Consider the following 20,777-nt stretch of genomic DNA (forward strand, 5'->3'; position numbering starts at 1 on the left):
TCTCTTGTTGTTATTACTGGTCGTGCGTGGCTAGGCCACCCTGGTCCTAATAATAATACACACTTGTTGGCGCCCAGGCCTTTGCGCATGGCTGCCTGAATCCCATGTTATTACATTTTGCACCAGCCGAGAAGAGCAAAGCCGCCCGAGCACCAGAACAGGGGCACCGCCTCATTCCGCCCGGGACAAGATAACAATGCTGAATAGGCAGACGGAGCGTCCTGGCTAAATTGCACGACTGCCGGTTCCCTACTCAGTAATCCGCAAGGCGAGACTAACAAGGGCAGCGCTGGAATGTGACTCATGACATCAGAAACCCGCCTCAAACGATCGAACGAGGCTTATGTATTCGCTCCCAATGGCGGCGCAAGCTGCAGACGTATATCTGTATTGATGCCAGAAGCTAGCTCTTTGGCCCCTACGCTGTCGAATGGCCACGGCGCAAACGACGTCGGCCGACTTTTGATTGGGCGCCGAAGCTGAAGGGATGCAGCAGACACGTCTGACCAAGTCATAATAGCGCTCGTTTTGTCAAGGACGGCACCCCCCTTGCTTTGCCCTGTCTAGCTCTACCCCTGTCAGTTAGTGACCCGTTGTTCTGGATTTTGCCCGTACGGATACAATTACATTGATGGCCACAAAGGGACAGTGACGGTGGCGGCGCCGCCGTGTCGCGTGTGAGTGACGGATGGACCGTCATGGCCTCTGATATGCGCTGACCGACTCTTTGCATCGAACAAGCACGACGAGTCCATGGGGGTGTGCAAATGAATAGTTGAAACCTTGTCAAGTGCTTGCTTCGTATAATACGCAATTTACATCTGATGCTGCGAGCTAGAGGGGGGCTTTGCAGCTGATGAGGGGAGTTTTGCAACCCACGAGGGGCAAGGTCGTTCTGACGGCAGCTCGGAGACGACATGCACGCAAGCCAGAAAACAGACCAAACTGATGGATCAGCGACTCTTTCTCTCTTTGGTAGTGGAAATTATCAATCTGCCTTTTGAACGGAAACGAGCAGCCTGCAGCGAGCCTCCTTTTGTCTTCCCGGTGCCGGGTTGTGGCAGTAGCATATAGGTCGACGGAGCTCTACCATCTATCCGTATCAAGCGGATGTTTCACCTTGTTCTGGTGCCGCAATATATTGCAGTCTTCATGCCATCATTCTTTTCCGCCTTGTCCTTTTCTCAGCCTGCATCATAAAGCACACAGCGCGGCCCCCAACGGCAGCTGGGCAACGAAAGATGGAATGGTTGGGTGTGTGCATAAAAGCCAGCTGCCGAGCGAGATGTGTCGCTTGTCAGAATGTAGTCATATTTCTTTCCAACTCATCAAACTCTCATTCTCCATTCCTTTTACCCCTCCTGCTCGGGAGGTTTGCCAGAGTGTATCGCGGCTTGCTTGGCTTTGTTTTTGCCCAACATCTGCGCGGATACCCAATCTCCTATGCGCTGGCCCACACCGAACAGAGCCAGAGGGGTGGGTGTGCGCCAGCGAAGAGGCCCGGCAGTATGCAGCTCATGCCGACGGCGCGCCTTGCCGCTTAATGCAAGTAGGGACATGTTTCCATCTCGTCTATTCTATGGTAGAAAGCCCTAATTCCTATATGCCACTGGGTTCGAATTTTGTCTTGCAGAAATCGAGGAATTTCTTAGCGGCCTTTTGGTCTCGCCAGATGGGTGTAGTGGCCACTGATACGTGTGGTCCGGCGCTGCAATGCCTCTGGCTGCCTTTTTCTCAGCCGCAGGCCCTTTTTTCCTTTGCTCCTGAACAAGACGCAATGCACGAATTACTAGCTCCCGTCTCGTGCTCTAGCTCAGGCTGACCAGGCGGAAGAATTCTCCCTTGCTGTCAAAATTCGAAAGTGTATCTCGAAAAAAGTTCTGGATGTAGTCGCAGTCAGATATGCGCCAGGGGTCCCGTCGTTAGCTGCCCAACCGCCACACACCAAAAAAAAAAAAAAAATACACGAATGCGCCACAATGCGAGGTCAACGCCGCCACGTGGAGTGGCGGCTGCTGTGGCTGTGCGCACGACCCAGGGTGGTTTGTTAGCGTCCTTTCCCGGCCGATTGGTTCTGTGAGGCGCAGCAGGGCGCCCCATCTTTTTGCATGTGAGATGCGTCACTACAAAGGGAAATTCATCCTGCAAGATTTATGAATGACTGTGTCTCGGACGAGAAGATTCCATCGCTTGCAAATTAACGAGACACGGTTATTGATTCGATTCCAATCTTGGGCAATTGGGTTCATCTTGGGAGAAAGAAAAACCTTGGTCATTGTACAGTGTTCTGCGACGGACCACATGACCGGTGACGCATCGACAAGAGTGCCTTGCACATGCACGACCGACAGTTGCGCCCAGCACACAGTATCACGGCCGTGAAAAATTGATTGCAACTGGCCAAATTCTGTCAAAAACTATGAGAATAGGCTGACAAATTAGTCGCTTCATTTTCTAACAATGTGCTTTTATCTGAAACTTTGCACCAGTGACTCAATGACTCCTTCATCCTTGCTAGCCCCCGCGACTTACACGGAGTCGGCTGGTCCAGGCCGTGGCATTCACAAGTCTTCACGAGCAAAGCTAGTCCGGGGCGGGCCTCACAATTTTTCTTGCCACCTCCACAAAGCATCGTCACAGCCAGTCTTTGCCAGATTTCACATGCTTCTTTTCCCCAGAGATGAGAAGCAGCAGACTAGGCGCGGGCCATGCCGTGATTTCTTCGCCACCACACGCTAGCTCGCGATGGCCTCGAAAGAAAACCATTAGCCATTTTCTTTTTTATCCAGCTCAAACTTCACTAGGCAGCGCATACACGTAATCCAATATTATTCATTCGCAGCGTGTCGTCAACTTTGCGCGTCTTTTCACGCCAGACTTGCCATTGCTGGGGGGGGGACTTGGCTCCCATTTTGCCACCCAGACTCGTTACACTTGACACTTGACAGGAATAACGCGCAGACACTTACCATGTACTTTTTTGTATCTTCTAGGCAGAAATAGCTTACGCATGTACTGTTTACTATCGGCACTCCCATTTGGCGGCCTCTTTGGCTGTGTGAGTCAACATACAGTCACCACGCTTCACAGATTCACGCCTTGGGGGAATCTATTCTATTCAAATCATGAACCGATATTGGACCGCTGATACAGTACTCTATAACAGAAAAGGAGATTCGTAAAACATTGCGTCACCTGACTCGTGACTAGAGCAAGCCAAGGCTTTGAATTTGCAACAAAGGCGCTTAGCAAGACACCCATCAGCATCCCATCCTTTGCATGTTTTTGATCCCGTCGTCACGCATCCAACGGCTTGCGCGCGTGCAGGTTGTGAAACGGAAAGTACGAGTGAAACTTGGGCAGACCATTCTCCCCGGCCGCCATGAGCGACTTGCGCACGTCGACGAGGAACACCTCGGTCTGCGTGGGCGTCCACTCGAGGCCGTCACGAAACGGCCGCCGCGCGAGCCCTACGAGCCCCTCCATGCAGACGTCCCTCAGAATGTGCCCGCACTCCTGCAGCCGGCGCCTCCTCGCCCACGGCCCGTTGGGACACTTTTTGTGCTTGTACGCGAGCGCCTCGAAGCCCGCGGCCGCGAGCTCCTCGTCGACGCGCCGGATGCCCAGCAGGTCCGAGCCGCCGAGCGCCTGCAGGCCCTTGCGCAGGTTGTCGAGGAAGTCGCGCCACGGGTAGGGCCCGTCGCAGGACGAGTCGTCGCAGGCGGCAACGTATTCAAACTCTTGCACCTCGACGTAGCCGCCGGGCTTTAGGTGTCTTGTTTTCTTTGGGTCAGCCGTGGCTTCATCTTGCAAGGTGGAGCATTCGGTGGTTTGGCTCACTTGTATATTCGCTCCCAGAGCTCTTTGCGGTCTCGGATGGAATGGACAATGTGCCGTACGTGAATGTAATCAAACATGTTGTCGTCGTACGTCCAGCCTGCTACGTGCTCAATGTCGTCGACGACAAAGGACACGTTTTGCGGCACCCAGTCGGGCTGTATGGGGGAGAGGTCCATTCCCTGAAATGTAGTATTCGGGTAAATATCCGCCACTGGGATGGAAATGTCAGCTTTTGTGTTGTCCCCTTCGGTTATAGAAAAGTAGCACGAAAATTCAGACAACATCTAGAATACCTACGTTCTATGCACCATTTTCCATTGCCCGTTCCTGTTCCACTTCTGTCAGCAAAACTGTGTTGGAACACGAGGCTCACATGGGGCACCGTACCCAGATCGAGCACTTGGGCTCCCTCGTCGAGGATCTCTTCAATAGGTGCCAGGAAATACTTTCCGTCACACAGGTGCAAGGTGAGGTCGTGCTTGAGGTCATCGCGGTGCTGCTCCATCTCATCGTTGGGAAACGCGTACTGTCCAGCGTGGTAGGCGTGATATCGCAGACCTCCGTCCACGATGTGTTGGCGTATGCTCGACGTGAGGCTCTGGGTGTCATCAGTGTAGTCTGAGTCGATGTACTCGGCGCCTTGCTCGATGCCGTATATCACAGACACATCGTCGGCGTTTCCAACGGCGACATACTCGCTGCCATGCGAAGACGCTTTGTCACTCATTTTTCTTTCTCTGCCAACTTTCCACTTTGCCAGTTGTGTGTCTTGTTTGTGTGGTTCTTTTGCAAGGGCTGTGAGAGGAACTCGACTTGCAAGGAGCGACTAGCTATCTCGTATCGTCGTGAAGAACCGTCGACTGGGAAATGAGGGGACGGAAGCACCCTGGTTTATAGTTCAGCGGCAGGCCCCCAAATCTAGACCAATGCAGTAACCCTTTGACGAGCATCCCCCGGTGATGGCTGCAGGTTGCCGAGAGAGAAAAATATGTAACAGGGGCCCTATTGCAGGTGGTCCCCCCGAGCATCCATGCAAGGTCAGGGCTTTTCTTCTTTGCTGACTCGTGTTTGTGAGAGGTGCCAACCTCGAATGTCCGACAGCCGTTGTCTTCCCAGCCCTTGTCTGCTGCTGCGCTCAATTGTCTCTTTTACCCAGCCAGCCTTGTGTCTTAAGCTGCGAGCGAGGGCGTGGTTCGCCTTGCAGAAGAGAATATTCGAGGCGAGAGAAGTTTTGTCGAGGGAAGAGGGAGGGGGGGGGAGGCCTAACAAAAGAGAGTAGTCTGTCTGTTGACCCAGACTCCGCTATGGGCCCAGCTTCGGGGGGGGGGGGAGAGGGGAGAAACAAAGTTTATGATGGACAGAGTTTGTGTGCCGTAAACAGCGTGCGAAAACCGATTGAAAAAAAAATACGTGAATTCGATGGGAAAAGCCCCGTGTCCCGGCGTCTCGGAACGCCGACTCGAACAGTCAATATGGGCACAGGATTTTAGGAAACCTCGCACGCGGGCCGAAGCGGCGGAGGCGGTTGGACCGTTTTTTGGCGATTTGGGGTTGCGCCCGATGGCCGGGACGTTACCAGTCCACTGGTATCTGGGAGGGTCGCGATCCGGCTCCGCGAGACAGCGAACAAAGACGATGCGCTGGCGGCGGAGAGCGAAACAGGTAAACGACGACCGCGCCCAAGATATGGGGGGGGGGGGGGGGGGGGGGGGGGGGCCAGAGGGCTGAGTTTGCTGCTGCTGCTCTGTGACCTCATGCAAGACAATGTCGTGGGATCAGGAGATATCAGCAATGTATTCCGCAGCCGCCACCCCTTGCTAGCAGATGGAGCTGCATGGTTCTGGTATGTGTGACTCTGTGTGTGTGTGTGTTCCGGGAATCTGGTTACGAGTGATTTTTTTCCTCTCAGCTCTGCAGTATCTCTCTGTTCTTGTTTCTTCTTCTTCTTCTTCTTTTTTTGCTTTTGGCGGCCCCAAGCAGACACTATGCATCATATTTGCTTTTTTTCTCGTCCTTTTTGCTTTTTACTTGGTCACAAAGTATCGCAAACAATGTTTACATCGTGAGACGACAAGGCATTGAGTACAGTTTGTCGACTGGTCGAGTCCGAATGTGGCAAGAGGTCCCTCACCAAGACACATCGATATTTGGCATTACATGGGGGTCAGGTGGTCGTTTTTAGTTGTCTCGTTGTCGCAGAGCATGTTAGAGTACAAAAATTCAAGCATGTCCAGACGCAGCACGAGGAAGCACGGCGCATGGCGCGGTGTACACAGAGCCAGCTGCTCTTTGGTGCCACCCATGATTGTCTCCATTGCCATGCATATTGACAATCCACACCTCTATTGTCAACACCCATGCTTTTTTTTGCCTTTTGCCCAAGATTTGGTCTAATCCAGAGTTGGTTTGGACCTCTCCGCGGGCCGTTGCACTTTTTCCATCCAACGCTTCAGTCTCTTCCCCCACTCCTTACCGCTCTGTCGGGCATCTGGAAAAGGCAGCCATGCATGCGCAAGGCATGCTTGCCCTTCAGGCGTCCCATTCAGCTCAGCGCCTTTTGCTTTTTTTTCCTTTTCTTCTGTCGCAACTCCTTTGCGCAACCCGCAGCTTTCGGCCTCTCCTGCTGCCGAGCCCACCCTGCGCAATTCCGTCGTGCTGCACAGAGATGCTCGGGACGGCCTCAAACCCGCCAATATCGTTTCACAGCAGGCGCCGCGCAACGATACACCGACCCAGGACCGCGGACCCGGGTCCCTCAAGCAAATACCATGACGCATGCGGGCAAACATGCCCGTCAAAGAAGCGAGGCTCCATTCTTCCTCGGCGCACAGGCACCGCTTTGAACTCCTGCTGCTGTCCGACATGAAGCGATGCCAGGAGACGGTGACACAGCCATGGGTCGTGGGCCATTTTCGAGTAGGTGACCCGACAAGTCGGATCCGGTCCACTCTTTGGTTATTATCACTTGTCAGAAACTACGGAAAAGACAGGTTAGTTTAGCGGCTTTCCAATTACAGGCGACCGGGCCGCGAAACCCGCGGACCGCTTCGGAGCCTGCCGATTTGGACCAAGTGTCATACTACGATAACTAGCGTGGCTTTATTTCGCCCACAGATCGGCACCACGAGATTCCAAAACTTGATCTAAAGATTCTCACAGTGGATGAAAGTGTAAAAGATTTGAAAAGACTCTTGTATTCGCAGCCAAAAGGCCAAAACGTGAAATGCTGTGCAAATCACCTAAATAAATAACACCTAACATACCCAAAAACAATCGTCATCAGCTTGCCTGAAGAGGTCAAGTGAGATCATATCCCAATACGCCAGAGAACCGTAGAGCGGAGCATCGAAAATCGGCTGATTTACAGAAGGAGAGCAAGACCGGCAAGGGCACCGACAAAGGTGACGCCGGCGCGCTCAGCACCGCCAACCATGGGGGGAAGGGTAGGACGAGGGGCACCGGTGCCGCTGATAGTGCCGGCAGGAGCGGGCTTGCAGTCAGCGCCGTAGCAGTTGGTGTTCTTGCCATTGCCGCCATTGTTTCCGTTGCTGCCATTGTTGCCGTTGCTGCCGTTGCTGCCATTGCTGCCGTTGTTTCCATTGCCGCCGTTACCACCGTTACCACCGTTACCACCATTGCCACCATTGCCGCCGGTGTTCTTGCCGTTGTCACCACCGTTGTTCTTGCCGTTATCGCCGTTGCCGCCGTTGCCACCATTGCCTCCGTTGCCTCCGTTGCCTCCGTTGCCACCGGTGTTCTTGCCATTGTCGCCGTTGCCACCGTTGCCGCCGTTGCCTCCGTTGCCTCCGTTGCCGCCGGTGTTCTTGCCGTTGTCACCGTTGCCGCCATTACCTCCGTTACCTCCGTTGCCACCGTTGCCACCGTTGCCGCCGGTGTTCTTGCCATTGTCGCCGTTGCCACCGTTGCCGCCGTTACCTCCGTTGCCTCCGTTGCCGCCGGTGTACTTGCCGTTGCCACCGTTGCCGCCGTTGCCGCCGTTGCCACCATTGCCGCCGTTGCCACCGTTACCACCGTTACCACCATTGCCGCCGTTGCCACCGTTGCCACCGTTTCCGCCATTACCACCGTTGCCGCCGTTGCCACCGTTACCACCGTTGGGCTTGGGGCAAGTCTCGCCCTTGCAGGGAGCAACAATAGTGCAGTCCTTGCCGCCCTGGCAGACAACCTTCTGCTGGCACGAGGAGCCCTCGCACTTGACGTAGCGGCACTCGTCACCGTTGCAGACGAGGTTCTTGGAGCACTCATCACCAACGCACTTCTCAATCACGCACTTGCCATCGTAGCAGACAATCTTCTTGCGGCAATCATTGCTATGGCAGCCGTTGGCGTAGTGGCAGTCCTCACCGCCCTTGCAGATAACCAGCTTGCTGCTGTCCTCGCCGGACGGGCAGTTCTCGGTGTGGCACTCTTCGCCTGTGCAGACGACACGCTCCTTCTTGCAGTCCTCGCCCTTGCAGGGGTAGTCGGGCGCGCAGTTGGGGCCATAGCAGACAATCTTCTTCTTGTGCCACTCGGGAGCGGGGCAGACCTCGGTGGTGACGGTCTTGGCCTCGGTGGTGACGTGGGGAGTGGCAGGGCAGTCGGTGACGGTAGGGGGGCAGGCGGTGATGGTGTGAACGTGGTACTCAATCTTGGTCTCGGCCTCGGGCTTGGCGTGGCGGGCATAGACGGTGCAGAGCTTGCCGCCAGCACCACGGCGAGAGAGGGCGGAGGCGGCACCACCGCAAGCCTCCCTGCCGTTACCAGGGCAGGGAATGCCACAGCTCTCGGGAGTGCTGTTGGTAATGTCATCGGCGGGGTCGTCACCGCAGTGGCATTCGCTGCGGGGTAAAGTCAGAATGGTTTTCATGCGGAGGACGCGGGGGCAGGACTTACTCGTTGTGAGTAGCAAAGTACTTGGACGGGCAGCTAGCAGCGCAGAGGTTCAGGGACATGTACTTGGACTGGGCAACCATCTCAAAGTTGGCAAAGTCGGCCTTGTCACCGGCGCAGCCGACAAGGCTGAATTCGCCGATAATCTCAGGCATGGACATGGCAGAAGCGGTAGCGGCAGTACCGTTCTGGAACATCTGGGAGGCCATGGCGGCCTTGCCCGCGCCAATGGCGAGCATGAGGGAGATCTGCATCTTGACAGGAAAAAAGAACGTGCTGTTTGGGTTAGAAACGAAAGACTATGGCGTAGAGCCTAAAAGAATGAATGTAATCGCGAATGCGGGAGTGGGATGAGGAGAAGGGAAAGGACATTTTCAAGGCAGATTGGCGGTCGCTATTTATAACTAATCTGCACTGGCAGTCCGTGACGCGCTTGCCCGGTGTGTAGTCCCCCTTTCTGTCTGGTGATTCTCACAAAAGGCACCATTTTCATGGAGAATGTTCAGCATCTAGGCCGAGTGCCCGAGGAAGGCGGTTGTGGATCTGCTGAAGAATGCATGCTTTGGCAGGTGGCAGGCGTGACAGCACTTGTTGTGTCTTGAATTAGGCCAGCGGACTAGTCCTGTTCCTGATGTTCGGCTTGTCGGTTTGCTGGAGAGAAGAAGATGGTATCGATGAGATGGTGCAGGGTGAGACAAGCAGCATGACTCTGCCCACTTGGTGTCGACGGGCAGAATTCCAGCGGCGCGGTGCTTGCGGGCAGCAGGACGCGACATGCTCTCGGCCAAACTCTGGGTCCCAAACTCTGAGCTATGGTGAAAACGAGCTTCTTCTTCTTCTTTGGAGAGTAGGCTCAAGTTTTCCCTCGCAATGTCACCCGCTTTGACTCGGATGGAAATGCTGGCTGCCCGTGCTACTTTACGCTCGGAACAAGAGGGCATATCTCGATGCGAGTTTCGTCTTTGGCATTGGCCTTCATCTGATATCCACAGAGCAGGCGCGTTTCCGAATGCTCTATCTTGCGACCAGGCTTCCTCAGCCGCGGAGGTCTAGCCGATGGCCGACGGCATGACCCGAGCACTGGGCTGACGCGAACTGTAATTTCCCGCCGCATTTCCACTTTACTTCACGTTTCATCCCATCGATTTCTGCATCGAAGTGATCCGTCCGCTATGGTGGCGATGGCCGTCCATGTAAGCGCAGGCCTCTTCATTTTGATAGTAACCGTAGGCGACATCAACGCGTTGAGCGCGAGGTGCGAGAGCTTTCCGTCAGATACCATCAACCCTGCTTCCAATACGGATGCAGAATCCCTTCCTTCCGCCGACTAAGCGCATAATCGAAGCCTTTCGTTTGTTTTCCTCGTTTTGCCATGAGCCGCACAGCAAGAATTCGTTGTCTGTGGATGTAGTTGAGGACGCGAGGAAGCTGAGACATTGCGGGGATGCCTCAGTTTCGCGTTTTTTGTACTGTTTTGCTGTAGGGTAGCGGTATTAACAGCGCAATAACATCTTCCTACACTGCCTCTTGGTCGTGATTCAATAGCAGGAAATACGTGTTTAATTTGAAACTTATTTTTTCGACGATTTATGGCTGTTCTGGTATCTATAGGCCGCTTTCGTAGCCATCTAGCGGTATTCATGTAAGGTTTGTTCTTTTCACGCCTTACTCGTGAGTTTGTTCTAACAGTGGGTGGTTTTCGGCGATACCCAAACATTACATTGACTCTTCGAGGATTCCGAGCAGAACGCAGATTCAAGGATGTGTTATGTCGTCCCCACTTAGTGTACACCGATTAATTATTACACGGAGACCCTGTCTCAGAAGCCTCTGCGAGATCGACGTGAAGACTTCAACGCGTCGAATGTAAGCAGAACAACATGGCGCACGAGCAATATGGCACCGGTCGTATTGTGACTGATTATAGCATCTTGTTTATCGCCACAAAAACACAGCATCAAGATTTACGGACAGTATCAACAAGTACGTCAACAGCCAGGGAGACTACCAGAATGCACGGGACCTAGTTGCCAGGTGGATTCACAATGCACTCTGCAGGGATGGTAATAGACCTCCCTTCCCACCAATTCACAATGGCCCCTCGGCTTCTCGGCTGTCTATCGAAGAGCCCATCTCTGCGGGAATAATTGCAGCGAAAAGACAAGCGATGGAACATGGGGTATGCCCAATGTCGCGAGCCGAATGGCAGTCGAGACATTGGAGTGATCTGGCCGCGGTCGTATCGCCTGCCCTTTCTGTCTCTGCGCAATTAGGCGAAAAAGGTAGCATAGACTCCTTTTCTGGCCAAAATATCGCGGTCCAATGAGGAGCCAGGATCACTACAAAGACGGATTTAAAGGTGCGCAAGCTCCCCAACTTTGTCTCAGGCCAGATTTTCACCCAACCTCTCTACAAGCTAAAAAGAAGCCGTGGATCACGCGTCTGCGGCTGGCATTCCTGGCCGCGACAGCTTTCTGTGAGAGGTGTCCGGGCAGGCCGCCCGCGTGCCGGCACAACACAGACAAAGTTGTGTCAGCTCCTTTGTAAAATCTCCATGGCGAAAAATGATTCTGCGTCAGTGCAATTTCACATGGAAAGACTAATTAGAACTGGTAGATCGAGAGCGCGTCGGCCGACGGCTGATCTGGACTGTAGCCGCTCATTGTAGGCCATCATCTGCAAATCATCGTATTCCCATCTACAGAAGTTTACGTTGGCTATTTTCGCTGAAAATCCTTGATAATCTGACTAACATCTTTATCATCGCGAGAATGACGCATACACCCAACTAGCTTGCGTCGGCGCGGAGCACGGCGGGAACAGCTTCCCCACAGCAAACTCCGGGTGTCCGGACCGGCAGTTGGTCATCGAACTGCCGATATGTGCGGGGTTGGCCGCCATTATGCAGCTGCATGTTCAGATGACGATAATACATGCTGTATCAGTCTTGAAACCGAAGCTTTCGTTGGAAGTGGACGCTTAAGTGCCAAATTTGGAGCTTGAGTACTACACATAGTCCACTTACACCCGCGGTGATGCTGGCTTTAGCACACGGGTCTACCGCGGACCTGCATGATGAGCTGCGCGGTATTGAATTGAGAAAATATCATGTAGATCGCGAAGTACCGAGAGCCACTGAAGCGATCTTTGCAAATATATAATGTATTAAATCGACTCCATCTCTCAAACTCTGCATTCACACCAATTCCGTCGGCTGCTATCCTGCAAGCTGTGCACCATGGTCAACAATAAGCTCCCATTTCACGCTGACCACATTGGTTCTTTGATTCGCCCAACCTCGTTGTCAGAAGCCCAGGCAAATACCGACAATGGTAGGACCTCTACTGCCGAGCTGCAAGCAGTTCAGCAAGCTGCCATAGCGGACATTGTCCAGAAGCAGCTGGCCAATGGCGTGCGTGCCATCTCGTCCGGCGAATACGACCGAAAATTCTACTTCTCGGGCTTCTTCGAGAAGCTGAGCGGTTTCAAGGAAGTGAGCCCCGTGCCGTGGGACCTCGCGCGAGTGTCGGCGCCACCGGTTGCGGCCTTGAAGAAGGCGGGCAAGCCCTACATGATGGCCGCTGTCTGCACTGGCAAGATTAGGCGACTGGAGAGCCCGTACATGAACAATTGGAAGATGCTACGCGATACGCTGCCCAAGGAGAAATGGAGCGAGTGCAAGTTTACGATGCCGCCTCCCTGCTACTTCCACCTGCGTCTGGCCAAGGGCAAGTGCTACAGCGCCGATGCATACAGCAGCGATGGCGACTTCTTTGCCGACCTGGCCGTGGCCTACCAGCAGGAGATCCAGGCTCTGTATGACGAGGGTCTGCGCAACCTGCAGATTGACGACCCGACGCTCGCCTACTTTTGCTCCGATGAGATGATTGCCGCGCTCAAGGCCGAGGGCGAGGATCCAGAGGCGCTCTTCACGCAGTACCTCGCGGCGCACAACGACTGCATCGCCAAGCGCCCGGCGGACATGCACGTCGGCCTGCACATCTGCCGGGGCAACTTTGCCAAGTCGATGCACTTCAGCCAGGGCTCGTACGAGCGCATCGCCGAGCGCTTCTTCTCCACGCTCAACTACGACACCTTCTTCCTCGAGTACGACGACGAGCGGTCCGGCGGCTTTGAGCCGCTGCGCCATCTGCCGCGGGGCAAAAACGTGGTGCTGGGGGTTGTGACGACCAAGGACCCGGCGCTGGAGGACAGGGACGCCGTCAAGCGGCGCGTGGTGGAAGCTGCGCGCATTGTCGCGGCCGGCCAGGCTGTCAGTGTGGACGAGGCTATGGCGAGCATCGGCATCAGCCCGCAGTGCGGGTTCGCCAGCGTGGCGGTCGGGGCGGACGGCATGACGGAGGCAAAGATGTTTGAGAAGCTGAAGTTGGTGCAGGATATTGCGGGGGAACTGTGGCCGTGATGGCTAGGCGCGGTAGGCGTTTGGAGGAGGAGCTGGCCAAGGTAGCGGTTGTTGAGTAGAGAAGCGTGCTTTTGTAATTGGATGCATGCCGAGTAGCACAAAGATAGAAATCTTGGAATATTTGCCGAGACAGTTGTAGCACCAAGTCGTAATCAGGATGCGCAACGTGAGATTGAGATGCTGCGCCGGGGCTGTGCTGCGTGTCGTGCAGGCGGCGATGCCACATGGGCGCTCCCCGCTCGAACTGGCGGCGTAATGCAGGTAGGCGTGCGGCGTCGTGCCTCGCGGTGTTAGCTAGATATGGCAATCTAGGGTTGACACGGTCCCTGCAGGCAGCCACGAAAAGAAATCAAGTGTATGTATTCGATACACGGTGTCCTGTTTGTGTATGTCTAGCAAGTTTTGCAAGCCACTTTCTATCAGACTGTTGGCGCATACGAGTTGCCCGTGTTTTCGTCCCCCTCCTCCCCCGCCAAAGCCGAGAGTAGCCCGTCGAACAACGACGGCATACGAAGCAGGGCGCGCTGGGACCGGCTGATATATACAATGGCGAGGCATGGCCAGCCCGCCTCACCAGGCCAAGAGTTGCATAAGTCACAAAGGGCCGGAAATGGTCACGCGTCGCCTGATGACGTGGGAGGAGAGCCCCAGGCGGCAGGCTGCTGCACCCAGGGTTCTGTTAGTGCCGTACAAAACTGCCCGCGTGCCTTTTTTTCCTCAAGCGGGCTGGACGACGCAGGCACTCGCTGTGGGGACCAGTCAGTACGCCGACCGCTAAATGACCCCTAATTCTTTCCTGAAACGCCACTCTGTGCACTTTTTACAGGGCCGCCACCGCTATAAACTGCGCCCGCACGGCCGCCAAACAGCCCGACTCGCCCGATAAACCCCGCTGCAACCCACTGCATTTAGCGGCCCACCATCGCCGCCCAGGCGTCTGCTTGCCATATTGGGAGCTCGAGGCTCACCTGTGCATCATCGCTCCCATTCGGCGGACGCAATTCTCGATTCCCCTCCTCCACTTGCCATCTCTTGAATAGCTTTCCTACATCCTATCGACACAACTTCCAGCCTGGCCTCTACTTTCCGACAGCCTGTCATCAACCTCCCTGTCCGTTATGAGCGGCTAGCTGGCCTCTTCGCGATCGATATATATCCTCTCAAGAACCCGACTGCGTCGACTCTTACCTAGTAACAAGAGTCAGCTGCCCAGCTCGCCCTGCCGATAAGCCAACTTCCGCCACTTGCCTACGCCGCAACATTTTTGCCCTTTTCCATTCTTCACCTTTTCGTACCGAATATACACAATACAATACAACTGGCGACCGTGATACACCCGCTCAGGCCCCATTTCTAGCCACCATGTTTGACCTACCCGCCATGCTGCTATGGTGAGTCTCTCATCCGTTTGCCCCGCGTTGGGTTTGCGGCGCTCCGTATCGCTTCCAGCAAATCTAACAATATGCTTTCGCGGCTTTGTAGCTCGATAGCATCCGTCCTCTTTCCGATATTTGCTTCATACAAGGCTCTTAATTCGTCCGACCCCGCACAGCTAACACCATGGCTCATGTACTGGGTTGTGTTTAGCGTCTGCACATTGGTCGAATCTTGGGTATCATTTATTGTCACTTGGTCCGTTCTCTCCTCCTCAGGAAGTTGTCGCATTCCATCGCTGACTTGCTCACTCTCTTCCCGCAGGATACCTTTTTATGGATACTTTCGCTTGCTATTCCTTCTCTACCTCATCCTACCACAAACCCAAGGCGCCCGCGTTCTATACGAGCAGTACGTCCACCCATTTCTACAGGACAACGAGGCCCAGATCGACGAGTTCATTGCCGGCTCCCATGAGCGCCTCAAATCCACAGGGCTCTCATATCTTCGGCAAGCTATCAACTATGTTAGGGAGAAGTTCCTCGGCATGCCCCCCGCCGAGCCTCCTGCGCCTATTCCCGAGAACGTCGGCGCGCAAGGCTATACGCAGGCTCTCCTCTCAAGGTTTAGCATCCCTTCTACCAAATGGGTCCCCAGCGGCGCCCAGAGCGGCGGCGATCTTTATAGCCTCCTGTCCAGCGCAGTCGCGGCCGCCAGCGGTGCTGGGACTGTGAGAAGCGCCACAGGTTCCAGTGACATGACAGCATCCGGCAATCTCATCCCGGACCACTTGCGTGATTCCGGCGAGAAGATGAGCTTTATATCTACACAGAAAGAACGCCTCAACTATTTGCTGGCTGCTCTTGACCGCGAGGCGCAGCAGCTTCAAAGTGAACCGCCAAAGCAGGCCGCGCCGGGTACTTTCGACGGAAATGCGGACTCTGCATCTACACCTCGGTCGCCGAGCGGGCTCAGCATGCTCAGCGCTCTCAGCAAGAGTCGCAGTGAGGCTGATTTTGAAAAGATTGAGGCTGATAGCGGCACCGAAGACGAGCTCACCATGCGCAGGCGCAACGTGTCGGGCGGCGGCTCTTGGATGCCATGGGCCTGGGGCGGCGGCGAAGAGCACACCGACGGCCAAGGCTCAAGCACTGGACGGGAGCACTAGGCCTGCAACTCGTGCTGCAGCAACCAGGATGAGATCTTTCCTTGGGATGACTGGCGTTGGACCGTAGACGGCGTTGCCGGACCGCACGGGGTTACATACTTTCGTTGAATCGCTTGAATTCAGATAGACAGTGATACAGATAGGCGTTATGCAACATTTCTATATGTTAAGATTGACCAGTGTTAGCTCACTGAGCCTGAGAAACGGGAGACAAGAATAGTTTATGCAAAATCATTAAAGTGTAATGTACAAAACGCCGAGCGTATTTCCTCTACCATGTCTCGCCGTTGTATAGAATATAATACACGTCTGAAGGAGTTTGCTACAAGGGGACAATGTAGCACGCCATTGTGGCTTTTTCAACCTTCAGAGATCTCTCTTTCCTCTATCCACTCCTCTCCTCTCTTGAAGGGCCGTCCTTGTTTATTTGGTCTGTCGGTAGGGGTAGGCAACCTCGACGGCGCCCTTGCGGTACCAGAGCGTGCGCTTCTTCTTGGTGGTGGCGTGCTCGACCCAGACCTCCTCCATGCGGTTCTTCTTGAACCAGCGGACGAAGCTGGGGTCCCAGAGCTCCGACGCGATACCCAGGTCCTTGCAGCAGCGCATGAGCGCGTTGGACTTGCAGCCCTCGACGGCCGAGGGGAGCTGGTCGGCGCCGAAGTACGAGTTTTCGCCCTGTGCCTGGGAGACGAATCTAGAGCCGTGCCTGGTTAGTTTTTGGGCCTTTGGTTTGTGCCGAGCTACTGGGGCGAGGTGTTGTTACCTTCCATCTACAATCAGGGCGTACTCGCGCGTGACAATCGAGTCGCCGACGACGGCCTCGCCCTTGGGGATCAGGCCCCAGCCCATGGGGCCAAAGGCCTCGTTGAGGCGCCGCCTGTAGCGGATCTCGGGGAGGTAGATGATGCCGTCGGGCTTGACCTCGATGTCGTCGACGTCGAGCGGCCGCATGAGCGCGCCAAACTGCCGCTGCGTCACGGGCCGGCTCGCGATGCCGTGGAAGCTCGACGACCAGTCCACCGCGGGGATGGCGGCATCGTCGGAGGCGCCCGCGCCCTCGTCGTGCGCAACAGTCGTCGGCTGGTAGAAGAGGTCGGTGGGGATCGCGGCCGAGGCCTTGCTGCTGCTGCTGCTGCTTGTGGTGGAATAGGGCTTCGAGAACGGCTTGGCTTGCTTGTTGGGCGGCGCCGGCTTGCTGGACGCAGGCTTCGATGCTGCGGCGTCATCTGGCAGGGCTGTGACTTTGGGCGTGGGCGGTACCGATTTGGAAGAGGAAGAGGACGAAGAAGCTCCTGATGTCGCAGAGGCGGACCAGAACCGTGTAGAGGGTGTGTTGAGGTGGCGAGTGGCGACGCGGGTTTGGCAGCGTATTTGCCTCTGGCCCTGCGTCAGGGCTCTCCGAGAGGCGTTCATGATGTCCAAAAAGGAGAGGATGAGGGGTCGCCGGTGGGATTGGCGTCAACGGGGGCCGAGTGAAGGATGTAGAGGCAAAGGAGAAGAGCTGCACTCTCCAGATAGCTTTTTCTCGGCGTGAGCTTGTCACACATGAGCCCCACAATTCTGTGTGAATGGCTTGCAGCATTCCATGAAACCTGAGATTGAATGGGGTATTTCTATTAATACAGGAAGATGTGAGGACATGTTGTACATATTTTGGTTTCACCAATGGCCATCTATGCATCCTTGGTAGATGTTCGCTCTTCGTTTCCGTGCCGCTTCCAGCACTCTTTGAACTGCTGCATCTGGCGCCAGTTAGTACAGCCTCGGGCGAAGATTCACCCATCGCAAGAAATGAATGGAAAAAAAGCTCGAGGAAAAAATCATGAGCGAGATAGGATAGACTCACTTCGGAGGTACACGCTCTCCAATCCTTCTTCTCAAAGTAGCAATCCGTCATCTTGGCATTCTCCTCTATGGTCACCAAGTCAGCTTACAGTGTCCACGGCAGTAGACGGTTGTCAACTCGAAATTACGGGTATAAAGCCCAGCGAGCGCCATTGGCCTCTGATAGAAATCATAACAAAACATGGTAATTTTCAAAAGAGACGAGACGACTCACCAGAGCATCCGGTGCTAAAAATTCGCTTGTCCCTGTTGCGCGGTGGCCATCCAAGGTTAGCATCGGATCGACTGAACCGTCGTCGCATCCCCGGCGCGGCACTTTTGCCCACTCAACCGCTCAACATCCTGCACAAAACACACAGACTCACCACTCATCCGGCTCATCGTCGCCATCTGTCTGAGCAGTAGCGCCAGGCTGCTGCACCTTGTCCTCCTCTGTCTTTGGACTCTCCGCCTGTTCTTGCTGAGACGATCCCATCCTGCTTGTTGGGGCTTTTTCCTGGGGCCGCGAGGTTGTAAGGTGGAAATTCTCCAGACTTCTGTGCGACGGCTGGCGACCCGTCTTGTACAGACCACTTTGAGATTCACAAAGATGGCGCCACAACGGCTCAATGTTCTTGTCTACACCGGTATTCTATCCCGTGCCTAAACCTGCTCAAATTAGCTCTCGTTTCTGACCCCAATGCTCCCTCCCCCCAGGCACCGGCACGACCAGCGAGTCGGTCCGCCACGCCATGTACTCGCTGCGGCGGCAGCTCTCGCCCAACTACGCCGTCATCCCCGTCGGCGAGGCCGTGCTGCTCAAGGAGCCGTGGCCGCCGACGTGCGCGCTGCTCGTCGTCCCCGGCGGCGGCGACCTGGGCTACTGCCGCGTGCTCAACGGCGAGGGCAACCGGCGCATCGCCGACTTTGTCCGCCGCGGCGGCGCATACCTCGGCCTCTGCGCCGGCGGCTACTACGGCTCGCGCCGCTGCGAATTTGAGGTCGGCAACACGCCCCTGGAGGTGATTGGCAGCCGCGAGCTGGGCTTCTTCCCGGGCACCTGCCGCGGCGGCGCGTTCGAGGGCTTCGAGTACGCGAGCGAGAGGGGCGCGCGCGCCGCCCGGCTGAGCCTGGCGAGCGACGTCGTCGAGGGCAGGCTGCCGGTGGAGATGGCCTGCTACTACAACGGAGGCGGCGTGTTTGTAGACGCGGAGAAGTGGGAGGGCAAAAAGGTACAGGTGCTGGCGTCCTACTGCGATGAGCTGGATGTCGAGGGTGGCAAAGCCGCCATTGTCCAGTGCAGCATTGGCGACGGCAAGGTTATTCTTTGCGGTACCCATCCAGAGTGAGTCCAACACTTTGTAAAGCGTGTAATCATTTTATCGGCACCTCTGACACCATTGGCGTAGATTTGCTGCCGAGAACTTGCACCGCCAGCCCGACGTCCCCCACTACGACGAGCTCATTGCCAACCTCGCGCGCGACGAGCGCACGCGGTCCGGCTTCCTGGGCCTGTGCCTCGAGCGTCTTGGCCTCGAGGTCAACAGCCAGGGCACCGCCCCGCTGGTGCTCACCAGCCTTCACCTGTCCGCCGCGGACGGCGGCACGGTCAGCGAGCTCCTCCATGACTGGCAGGACGCCGCCATTGACAGGGAACACGGGCAAGACCTCCTCCGGGGCGAGGCCGACACGTTTCGGATCCGTAGCAAGGAGAGCGGCGCCTGGAACCTCAAAGATTTGAGGGAGGCGCTCCCGGACGCCGGTGCCGGTGCCGCCCCGGAGCTCGACGCACACGGCGTGCCCGACTACAAGTCCGTGACCAAGGACATTGTGGCCCACGAGCAGCAGCTACCGAATGAGAAGCTCACGCCGCGCTTCAACCACAAGCTCTTTTATTCGAGCCTGCAGCAATTTCAGTCCATCGAGAGTGATGCGAGAGAATGGGGCAACACTCTTCTTTACGGTGACGTCGTCACGAGTACCAATGTTCTTCTTGAAAAGTGCGTTGCAGAGTCACACACCATGTCCGGTAAGGACTTGTGCTAATTGTCGGAATGAAACAGAAATCCTAAGCTTATCGCAAAGCTGCCCTCTGGCTTTACGTTTACCGCCTCCACACAGCTTGCCGGCCGCGGTCGCGGAACCAACGTCTGGGTTGCGCCGCCCGGCTCTCTTCTCTTCTCCGTCATCATTAATCACCCCGCCAACCTGGCCGCGTCGCGGCCCGTCGTCTTTGTCCAGTACATTGCCGCAATCGCCGTTGTCGAAGCCATTCGGTCGTACGGCCGGGGCTACGAGAACCTCCAAGTCAAGCTCAAGTGGCCCAATGACATCTGTGAGTCGACACAACCCTTTTGAACTCTCACCCCAGCTTACCAACAGTTTGTCCTCAAGATGCGCTGGATCCAAGCAAGCCTGCGTCGGAAAAGTCGTACATCAAGATTGGCGGCATCCTCTCCCAGTGCGGCTACTACGACGGCAACTACCAGATCATCCTGGGCATCGGCATCAACGCCGTGAACCCGCGCCCGACGACGTCCATATCGGACATGCTCGGCGAGGGCGCCGCGCCGCTGCACCTCGAGACGCTTCTCGCGCGCATCCTCACCCGCATCGAGGCCGTGTACGCCCAGTTCCGCCGCGAGGGCTTCTCTGCCAACCTCGAGTCGCGGTACTACCGCCACTGGCTGCACACGGACCAGGAGATTACGCTCGAGGCCGAGGCCGGCACGAGAGCCCGCGTCTTGGGCATCACCCGCGACTGGGGCATGCTCCGCGTGGAGGAGACGGACAGAGAGGGCCGCGGCACGGGTCGCATATGGTCCCTGCAAAGTGACGAAAACAGCTTTGACTACTGGAAAGGTCTTGTGCGAAGGAGAGACTAAACGTGGCAAAAACTAGAATACAGGGTTTTTTTACTGAAAATATAAATAGTATATTGTTGATGAAATAATACAGGTGGTAATTTGTCAAGACCAAGCGCACCTAGGTGGCAAGATTTCATTCGTACAAATATACCAGTAATTGCTTCAGAATCAGAGGCTGCCGTCAGCCCCTCGGCGGATTCTTGTTTCTCTAGATTGTAGTGTATTTTCCGCCCATATAACGCCGTGCCATGCCGCAGTCGAGTGAAGATGTACATGTATACAAAGGAAATCTTTCCCCGTTTCCTTTCCGCAGCCACGTTTAAGCTGCCAAATTATTACTCCGCGTAAGCCGTTGTCGCTTCGAGCATGTCGATGTTCGTCGAGTCGG

General features: G+C 55.6%; 7 protein-coding genes across 7 annotated transcripts; 3 read left to right on the forward strand and 4 right to left on the reverse strand.

Annotated features, from left to right (window-relative positions):
* Nucleotides 1-3,297: 3,297 nt before the first annotated feature.
* On the reverse strand, nucleotides 3,298-4,567 carry LMH87_011115 (uncharacterized protein; the record flags this gene model as incomplete). Its single annotated transcript, XM_056200204.1, has 4 exons — nucleotides 3,298-3,775; nucleotides 3,841-4,051; nucleotides 4,138-4,167; nucleotides 4,228-4,567. 4 exons carry the CDS (start codon nucleotides 4,565-4,567, stop codon nucleotides 3,298-3,300), a joined length of 1,059 nt encoding a protein of 352 aa, XP_056052077.1.
* A 2,634-nt stretch (nucleotides 4,568-7,201) lies between these two features.
* LMH87_011116 (uncharacterized protein) lies at nucleotides 7,202-8,987 on the reverse strand (the record flags this gene model as incomplete). The annotated part of the gene is made up of 2 exons (XM_056200205.1): nucleotides 7,202-8,681; nucleotides 8,737-8,987. The coding sequence occupies 2 exons, from the start codon at nucleotides 8,985-8,987 to the stop codon at nucleotides 7,202-7,204; spliced, it is 1,731 nt and encodes a 576-aa protein (XP_056052078.1).
* Nucleotides 8,988-11,971: 2,984 nt separating this feature from the next.
* Nucleotides 11,972-13,156, forward strand: LMH87_011117 (uncharacterized protein; the record flags this gene model as incomplete). The annotated part of the gene is made up of 1 exon (XM_056200206.1): nucleotides 11,972-13,156. The coding sequence occupies one exon, from the start codon at nucleotides 11,972-11,974 to the stop codon at nucleotides 13,154-13,156; it is 1,185 nt and encodes a 394-aa protein (XP_056052079.1).
* A 1,362-nt stretch (nucleotides 13,157-14,518) lies between these two features.
* On the forward strand, nucleotides 14,519-15,698 carry LMH87_011118 (uncharacterized protein; the record flags this gene model as incomplete). Its single annotated transcript, XM_056200207.1, has 3 exons — nucleotides 14,519-14,547; nucleotides 14,639-14,788; nucleotides 14,855-15,698. 3 exons carry the CDS (start codon nucleotides 14,519-14,521, stop codon nucleotides 15,696-15,698), a joined length of 1,023 nt encoding a protein of 340 aa, XP_056052080.1.
* Nucleotides 15,699-16,121: 423 nt separating this feature from the next.
* Nucleotides 16,122-17,111, reverse strand: LMH87_011119 (uncharacterized protein; the record flags this gene model as incomplete). Its single annotated transcript, XM_056200208.1, has 2 exons — nucleotides 16,122-16,392; nucleotides 16,462-17,111. 2 exons carry the CDS (start codon nucleotides 17,109-17,111, stop codon nucleotides 16,122-16,124), a joined length of 921 nt encoding a protein of 306 aa, XP_056052081.1.
* A 260-nt stretch (nucleotides 17,112-17,371) lies between these two features.
* LMH87_011120 (uncharacterized protein) lies at nucleotides 17,372-18,018 on the reverse strand (the record flags this gene model as incomplete). The annotated part of the gene is made up of 4 exons (XM_056200210.1): nucleotides 17,372-17,440; nucleotides 17,545-17,609; nucleotides 17,758-17,789; nucleotides 17,909-18,018. 4 exons carry the CDS (start codon nucleotides 18,016-18,018, stop codon nucleotides 17,372-17,374), a joined length of 276 nt encoding a protein of 91 aa, XP_056052082.1.
* Nucleotides 18,019-18,132: 114 nt separating this feature from the next.
* LMH87_011121 (uncharacterized protein) lies at nucleotides 18,133-20,407 on the forward strand (the record flags this gene model as incomplete). The annotated part of the gene is made up of 5 exons (XM_056200211.1): nucleotides 18,133-18,169; nucleotides 18,240-18,867; nucleotides 18,932-19,522; nucleotides 19,586-19,857; nucleotides 19,917-20,407. The coding sequence occupies 5 exons, from the start codon at nucleotides 18,133-18,135 to the stop codon at nucleotides 20,405-20,407; spliced, it is 2,019 nt and encodes a 672-aa protein (XP_056052083.1).
* Between the last annotated feature and the right edge of the window lie 370 nt (nucleotides 20,408-20,777).

Source organism: Akanthomyces muscarius, chromosome 4 (genome assembly GCF_028009165.1).
Source record: "Akanthomyces muscarius strain Ve6 chromosome 4, whole genome shotgun sequence".
NCBI classification, from domain to species: Eukaryota; Fungi; Ascomycota; class Sordariomycetes; order Hypocreales; family Cordycipitaceae; genus Akanthomyces; species Akanthomyces muscarius.